Here is a 9,179-nt window from a genome sequence, read left to right as displayed (position 1 = left end):
CATATTTTGAAAAATGCCCACCCTTATCATGCAAAGCTACCCATGCCCTAAATTACTAATTAACCCTTAAGTGGGTCAACATCAAATGTAATGATTTCGGTTCTCTTACACAATCTTACACATTTTTGAGTTTCAATGCATTTCTTTACAATAATGACCGAAATGATTTCAATCTGTGCATGCAATGATTTTGTAAGTCACTGTATATATATATATAGTGTTCATATCTTTAAATTGTAAATATATCGACCGGACACTAATTAACACTTAAACAATATATTAAATTAAATTCAGCAAAATAGTAAAAATTAATATAAAGATATAAATAGATAGAATACAAACTTTTATGTCGATATATCATCGATCCGGCCGGTAAAATGGCCCGAGAAATGTATCCGACCGGGTACATTTCAATTTACAAATGACCCGGCCGGATACATTTTTCCTTGACAATTACCGGCCGGATCGATGATATTTAGGCATAAAATATTCTATTTTATTCAATTTCATAAAAAAAAAAAAAAATCAAGACGCTAATAATATATATCCATGCGTATCTATCTTAAATTTTTTATTTTTTTCCCTTTAATATCTTAATTTCAATACATATATTCTTTGAAATTATTTGTATATATATATATATATTTATATATATATATTGTGTTATTCTTGAATGTTGATATATAGTACTATATAACACTATATATATCGTGTAAATCAATTGATATCTTTAAATTTAAAATATACTCAATATCCGTCCCAAATAAATGCATGCTTGTTACCCAAAAAAATCATGCATGTTACCGATACATAAAGGTAAAAATATCTTTCTTCAAAATTTGATTCCCTTTTGATAGACATAAAGCCGATACAATCGGCTTCTTCACTTTTACCTACTTACTTTACTTTAAAATACTAGGGTTTTTTACTCCACCACACACCTCTATCGGCTTCTTCACTTTTACCCACCGAGAGAGAGAGTTCAAAAGATTGAAGCACAGAGAGTTCAAAAGATTGAAGCACACTCGGACTCATCCATGGCATCTTCTTCACAGGTATTTATTTTTAATTTTCATGAAATTGAATAGAATAATGTATGCTAAAACACGATCGGTCCGGCCGGTGAACTGGCCGGATAAATCGATCCGGCCGAGAACATTATTTAAATGAAACATACGGCCGGATCGATTTATCCGGCCACTTCACCAGCCGGACCGATCGTGTTTTAGCATAAATTATTCCATTTTAATTAGTTGTATGTTTATATTAATCAGTTAGTAATTTACTGAATTTAATTTAATTATATTTGGTTAAGTAATTAGTATTGCGAGTTTTGCTGGGTATTACTGAATTTGTTTCAATCTGAAATATTTGTTTAAGTAATTATAATTGCATTGTGTATGTGGGCTTTGTGCGATTTGATAAATTAAAGTATTTTATGCCGATAGAACAACTACCCGGCCGGCACTATGCCCGGAATAATGAGTCCGGCCGGGACAGTTTCAATCTGAAATGTACCCGGCCGGATTCATTTTCCCGGACACTTCGCCGGCCGGATAGTTGTTATTTAGGTATAAAATACTTTTTTCCATGTATCTGTATGTTTACATTAATTATTACTATTTTACTGAATTTAATTTAATTATAATTGTTGAATTATTAATTAATGAAACTGTTATTTTTTGGTATTAATTAAATTGCCGTTTTTTAATATTTTACTGAATTTAATTAAATTGCTTGGTATTAATTGCAGTTTAATATTTTACTGAATTTTTACTGAATTTAATATTAAATTGCTGAATTACTAATTTTACTGAATTTAATATTAAATTGCTGAATTTTACTGAATTTAATTGCAGTTTAATATTACTGAATTACTATTTTAATATTTTACTGAATTTGACTATTTTTCTCGAATTTTAGTATTTTACTGAATTATTGAATTTTAATATTTTGCGGAATTTAATTGCAGTTTAATATTACTGAATTTTACTGAATTTAGTATTAAATTGCAGTTTAATTAAATTGGTTGGTATTGATTAAATTGTAGTTATTTAATTATGCCTATTTGTATTATTTTTTAATTTTTTTACTGAATTTAATATGGTATTCATTTTGTAAATGAATAGGCGAATGTCCCATATCTTCGTCGCGACACTATAGACCAGACGGAGGTTGCTATCAGCACCTACTATAGGGATTCACATTTTCCGGATCTGGTTGAAACTTTAAATGTGGTCGGCGAACAGTGCAATTCAGATTTATTGGGAAGATTTAGAGCATCATGTTTTGGGCATTTCACTGATTGGAGGCCCGGCGCGAAGAGCAATAAAGCATTTCACCAGATTGTATCGAGGCAGATTGTGTCAGAAGAAAATGAGATGTGCTTCTTTCTGTGCGGAGCACGAGTCAGATTTTCCCCTGCGGACTACGCATTAGTGACTGGGCTCAATTTCGGGGGATCGAGGTTCGATGCGACATTACAGCACGACTGCAGTCGCGTGGAGGCATACCGACGATTCTGCGGTGCGCGAAGCATGACCATACAGTCGCTCATCAAACGCGTGTGCGATTTGGATCGTCGAGTGGATGATGAGGATGGGAGCCTGTACCTTCGTGCTGTCCTCGTGTGTGTGGCTCACACCCTTGTTCTTGGGTTGGATGCGCGGGTACAGCCGTGGCTTTGGGTGTTGGTGGATGATCTGGCTGCATTTGATAGATTCCCCTGGGGCGCGTATTCGTATAAGATGTTATGCCATTATACGAGAGAGACAGGAAAGGGCGAGAAGTATCACTTCTACGGTCCTTCGTGGGCTTTATATGTCTGGGCATTGGAGCGCGTCCCGGGCTTCGGACACATGGTCGCAGCATCTAGCGGTGATCCGACAGCGCACCCTCGGTGTTTGAGATGGACTTTCAGGGGTAAGCCGAAGCTTCACGGTCTGCGCGATCTATTCGAGGGACAGGTAATCAGTTATTTAAGATTATCCTCCACACCGTTACTGGTTTTACTTATGTTCTAATATATTATCTTTGTTGCTTTCTAGGGTGGTGTCATGCCCCTGGACCCCGATGATGACGATCTGTCGAGTCACTACTTCATATCAGCGCTGACACCGGGCGAACTCTCGGTGAGCTTCAGGCCCCCCGACAACCCATTAGCTCGGGGTGTCCAATTTCCACAGGGCACCGGAGCCCGTGTTGTGGAGGAGCGCGGGGACGAGGAGGATGTACCTAGACAGCCTCGTACGACTCGCAGTCACAGTGTCCGGGGCCCTGTGAGGGATGCTCGACAGCACGAGCCGGCTCGTCATTCAGTAGATCCGGGCTCGCGCCCTGTGAGGGATGCTCGACCCCACGAGCCGGCTCGTCATTCAGTAGATCCGGGCAAGCGCCCAGCGCCGCATACTTCTTCATCGTCGAGCGGATCTCGGACTGTATCCAGTCCCAGCGAGGGTGAGGTGGATCGTAAGTGGGTGAAGAAGACGATCCGTCAGGAGATTAAGAAGGCCTTCGGCAAATTCGTGGAGAAACTGAAGAGCAAGGGTAAAAAGGATAGGTGCAAGAAGAGCAAACATTTCCGAGTGCCCGACTCCCCTGATGATGATGACCAGCGACGGTCCCCTGATCCTCCACAGCCACGGTCTCCTCCACAGCCACGGTCTCCTCCACCCAGTGCTTCAGGGCCCGACGCTTCAGGGCCAAGCGTTTCACGTCCCTGCGACGACGACCCCCGCGATGAGGAACCACGCCATCCAGAGACCCAGGCCTACCCATCACGCCCTTCAGATTATGCCCATTCCCGCCCAGCAGAGACCCCGGATTACAACGAGCAGTGGCGGGCCATGAATCAGTCTGTTCAGGGCGACTACACACCGGCAGCGCAGACTTTTGACTGGTCGACCCAGGTCTACCCTCATTGGTCTTCCCCATTCCTGAAGCCGCAGTATAGCACAGAGACCCCGATATTCTTTGCTGAACCGCTCACTTCTATTGCACCACATGAGTGGGGACAGTCCAGTTCGGCAGGGCAGGCTCAGACGGAGGAGCCTGAGCCACAGGCAGAGCAGCCACAGGTACTGCTGCTGCAGCACCCAGAGCAGCCGCCAGCAGAGCTCCCGCGTCGCAGTCAGAGGGTGAGACGTCCGTCTAACTTTCAGAGATCGCCTTGGGTTAATAGCCAAATGCCACGTCCAGTGACACAAACCTGCAGTGACCATTATGAGAAGTGGATGGCTAGGTGTCGAGAGGGTAGGGGTCGTGAGATTTATGTCAAGGCAAGTGGTGGTTTGCGGGAGTACGACGACTTCGCGCGGGTGGATAATGTCAGCCAGGAATTCACAACTGGGGTAAATAATCTATTGATTTTAACATTGTTAAATTACTGTCTACTAACTTATTGATTTTAACATTGTTGCAGGATATTGACTTGTATTTCTTGACCTTGAGAAATAGACTTTGAGGTTCCCTGGATTTACTGGATGACGTAGATATGAATAACACAATCATAGTAGACACGGATTGGTTTGTAAGTAAACTTTCATTATTTATATGTTTTCATTGGTGCGGATATAAATTATTAATTACTTATTTGATCTGTAGATATACCTCAAGAAAGAGTTTGACGCTCTATTGGATAAGTGGGCAGGAAGTGAGTTCGGCCCCAAGGAGTTTCATGTATTGACTAGTACAGCACTGGCTGATGATTGGCAGCCTGCTATAGAGTGGGTCTGCCAAGTACGTGGAAAATCACTTAAGGGCCATGAACTTCCTCCTGGTCATATAGGATGGATGGATGCCGCACAGGTTATCAGTTAAACAATTATTGTTACTTGTCATTTGTGATTTATCGTTGTTTCTTATCAATTCATTGTGGTTTGTCATAGGTTCTCATGCCAGTCATAATTGGCCACCATTTTATCCTATGTCGGATTCGGTTAGGAGACGCCGTATGCGAGGTCTATGACCCAGTATTCCACAAGCTAACACCTCGACAACAGAATGATCGAGTTGGTGATTTATTACCTTTACTGAGATTGTTGCCAGCTGTCCTTCAGGTGTCGAGGTGGCTAGACGACACATCCATTGATGCGACAGTGGCAAAGAGCAAGTGGCCACTTATGACGGCAGTGTTTGCTCCAGCGGAGGTTCAGTTTCACCAGCAGGACTCTGTCAGCTGCGGGCCTTTCGTCTGCATGTATGCTGAACGACTGATATCTGGCTCTCCATCCATTGAGTGGGGTAACCACAACGTGGCGGCATACAGGGCCAAGATTGCTAGATCTATATTTTCGTTGTGTGAAACTAGGACACATCGTATCACTAGACTTGGTTTTGCATAGTTTTGTATATTGTTACATTAATGTGTGCTTCTATTTGGTTATTCAACGAGCATTATTTCCTGTAAATCATTCCAGCTTATCGAATATTAAGATAATTCAATCAATATCATTAACTGTTACAGCACACAAATGGATCCCACTACTCCCTGGGCTCAGTCGCCCTGCCAGCGCACGTTCTCTTGCTGTGTCCTTCTTCATGGCAGATGCTGCACTTCTTTGGTTTACGACGCCTGATACTAGAAGACTCATCGGCTTGTGTGCTGGTGCCTTCACCACCGCCTCGATGTCTACCTTCTTTTGGGCGCCCCGCTTGACCTTTTACAATCAGAGGTAATACAACCTGCTCCGCGATGTGCTCGGGAACCAACCACTGGCGTCTCGGCGGGAGATTATTAACTTCGCGAGAGTAAGTATCGATAAGAAAGTCATTCGTGTAGTACGAGTCTACATACTCCGCGATCGTATCACCGGCTTCACTATAAAAACAAACAAACTCCGATAGTAATCAATATAACGAACATTAGAACATATTTCATGATCGTACCTTATTGCAGCGATTGAATGAGAACAGGGCAGTTGGTCTAGCTGAAATACTCGACATTCGCATTTTTTCTTCTCTAGATCCACCTTGAAGCTTCTGTCAGCAGTTTGCACCTTATACTTCATGCCACTCAACCTTTGTGCAGTGTATCGACGACTTTTTTGGACTTCAATAGCTACCCTTTTACCAGCCTCAACAGTCAAGCCTTGCTCGATTTGTTGTGCAGCCCTTAGTCGCTCGCTGAACCATTTCTCAATAACAATTCTGATTGCCTCTAACATCGAGTATATAGGAAGTCTTCTTGCCCACAACAATCTGGAATTAAAAGCTTCAGCAGCATTTGATGTCATAAAACTGTAGCGTCGCACAGGCATAGGACACATCGAACGAGCCCACTTCTCCGGCCCAATCCCCATTAGTTTATCGTACGCGGCTCTCTTCATAACCTTCAGGGCGTTCATAGCCCTATTGAAGTCGGACTTCTCGTACGCAAATGCAGCTTGTCGATACACCTCGACCACTGCCTTACCGTAATGCTTCAGGTTATTTTGCAAATGGTAGTAGCATAGGCCGTGGGTTGCATTTGGTAACTCATTCCTGATAGCATTGGCAATGGAGATATGCTGATCAGAGACAATCAAAAGTGGATCGGCTTGGCCATAAACACGTCGAATGCGTGACATGAAATAACTCCACGATTCATCGTTTTCTTTCGGGCCAACACCATACGCGAGTGGGAACAAACTCTCGTTGCCGTCCTTCGTCACTGCAACAAACAAAATACCCCTATTCTTGCCCTTCAAGTGTGTGCCATCGACGACAATCACTGGCCGTAAGCTGAACATGAAAGGGGTAGCCGAAGCTGCAAGAGCAACAAATAAGTGTTTGAATCGGCCATCATCGTCAACTTCCCACTCCACCCTCGAACCGGGATTGGATTGTCTCAACATGTATAAGTACTTGGGCAGCATCTCGAAGGACTGATCATGTCGACCATAAACCATCTCAGTGGCTCGATTACGGGCTCGCAATGCAACATCGTACTTGATCTGTACGCCAAACTCACGTCGCAGCTCCAGCTGGATGGCCTTCGGCTTCAAGATCTCGCAATCGTCGTGTATCTTCTGTGCTAAATATGCTGCGACGACTTTTGCGGGGGCCTTTATTCGCGCTACGCGCCCTAGCTCACCGTCGCATGAGTGCTCATTGGTGAACTTATACACTCCCCAAATGACTCCATCTTGTGACGATGCATGGAGCTTGAAGGGGCACGTATCTGAATGCTTGCATTTGACGTAGACTCGTCTGCTGTCTGATTTGCTGACAGAAAATTCCTTGCCCTGCTTCATGTTCCACAGACCGATTGCAACGATCAGATCATCTTTGCTATTGAAATACATATTCTTTGACAACTCCCGAGGCAATAGCTGATAATCTTCAATATCCACAACTGCCGCTGCGGCGTCCAACGGGATAACCGGAACTAACCAATTAGTTAGTTCATCTGCTCCAGGAACCTGTTCGTCATCATCCTCGTCGATCTGCAAATTCTGCCAACCTGCATATTCAATCCCCGCCCTTCTCACGTTCTCTGGCTCCGACAAGTCTTCAGAGGCGCTTGTATCAGTCTCGGCTTCAGACGATGGAACATAATCTTCATCTACATTACCAGCATCCTCCACGAACTGAGGCTCGTACGTATATTGATCATCAGCTGGACCCCAACAACGATCAGTTATTAGGCGATCGTACTGGTACGGATTTGGCTCATCCCATGAAGGCCAACCCGTTGACTGATCATTACCCCAAGTGACCGACGGTTCAACACTTTGTTGCGCCGGTGAATCTCCGGCTGATAGGTCTAAATAAGCATATCTTTGGATTGCTTCCAATCCGTCCCCACCTTCGAATGTTGCACTGGATTCACCTCCATACCCGGAAGATTGAGGGAGATCGAACGAAGGAACATACACTCCTCCACTGTAATCGTCTTCAACAACATAAATCTCAGGAAAATGTGGCTGCGACGCCAGCAACTGAAGCAAATCATTGTCATCGGCAAGAATATTTTTACTGTATACCCTGCCATTTAATCTCTTCGTCAAATAATACAAGCTGTAATTAGTGCTCAATGAATTCTCCATCATCAGGTAATTTATCATGTACACCGTACTGGCCATTGTGTCTCCGAAAATATGCAAATTCTTAGAAGAGCCGCCGATGTACTCATAACCATTGAAGGCACCTCCATAATTAACCACAAAGTATCTCCCATATTCATTCATCTACAGAAAAAATAATAAATAAATAAATATATGATGTAAATGGAATACAATGTTAAAACACAACATATAACATGTTAATACACTCGAAAAACATCTATCCGCCCGGGAAGTAGCCGAGGAAATGTGTCCGGCCGTGTATTACATGATATACAATTACACACGGCCGGACACATTTTCAAGGACACTTGTCCGGGCGGATACATAATTTTCGAGCATAATAACATGAGTTATGTAGCAATATATGTGTATAGAACTAAAATGCAACTAATAATTACTAATTAATACTTTAAAACATGATAGAATTTGCTCTAATTCACATGTATTTCCTTCAAACGTGGCTTTAAATCATAGTATGCTATAATATGCTAATAATTCACATAAGCATATAGGATCAAACAAAACATTGAAAATAAACAATAACCAACTTAAATTACATTTCAAACGTAAAATGACATACCTTTAAACGTTCGGATGAGAGAATTCACAAATAATAGCTTCACCACTTGGAAAATATTAGAATTTCTAATGAGTTTGAGTGTTTTTTTCACTTTGAGTGTTCGGATGAGAGGATGAGAGAATGAGAGAATTCACTCATATATAAACAAAGATTCCTTCATTTCAGGTGAATTTCAATGAAATTAGAGTGTTTGACATGAATACTTTACTGACAAAGCTATTTCACATCATATTTGTCGTTTATCATCAATTTAAAAAAAAAAAAAATTATGTCCCTTAATTGAAGGCTAATTAATCGATGGAATATAAATACAAAAAATTAACACAATCCATATTAGCACTCAAAACACACATAGGAACCAAAAAAACATCTATCCGACCGGAACATATATGTGTCCGCCCGGTGAAAACTTGTGTCCGGTCGGACACTTGTTTTTCCCGGTCGGACGCTTGTTTTTTTTTTCCAATGTGTGTTTTGAGTGCTAATATCGATTGTGTTAATTTTTAGTATTTATTTTCCATTGATTAATTAGCCTACGATTTACTTGTAAAACC

General features: G+C 42.0%; 1 protein-coding gene across 1 annotated transcript; it reads left to right on the top strand.

The window, feature by feature from the left end:
* The first annotated feature begins 1,037 nt into the window (after positions 1–1,037).
* Positions 1,038–5,411, top strand: LOC130998015 (uncharacterized). Its single transcript, XM_057923452.1, has 5 exons — positions 1,038–1,055; positions 2,130–2,966; positions 3,048–4,349; positions 4,603–4,806; positions 4,887–5,411. The coding sequence occupies exons 1-5, from the start codon at positions 1,038–1,040 to the stop codon at positions 5,340–5,342; spliced, it is 2,817 nt and encodes a 938-aa protein (XP_057779435.1). The 3' UTR covers positions 5,343–5,411.
* The last annotated feature ends 3,768 nt before the right edge of the window (positions 5,412–9,179 follow it).

Source organism: Salvia miltiorrhiza, chromosome 8, assembly GCF_028751815.1.
Source record: "Salvia miltiorrhiza cultivar Shanhuang (shh) chromosome 8, IMPLAD_Smil_shh, whole genome shotgun sequence".
NCBI classification, from domain to species: domain Eukaryota; kingdom Viridiplantae; phylum Streptophyta; class Magnoliopsida; order Lamiales; family Lamiaceae; genus Salvia; species Salvia miltiorrhiza.
The sequence above is the reverse complement of the archived record's forward strand: the minus strand, read 5'-3'. Positions and strand labels throughout refer to the sequence as shown.

Coding starts and splice junctions, on each gene's coding strand:
- LOC130998015 (XM_057923452.1), top strand. Junction 4,350..4,602: donor GCCAGGAATTCACAACTGGG/GTAAATAATCTA, acceptor TTTGATCTGTAG/ATATACCTCAAGAAAGAGTT. Junction 4,807..4,886: donor GATGGATGGATGCCGCACAG/GTTATCAGTTAA, acceptor GGTTTGTCATAG/GTTCTCATGCCAGTCATAAT.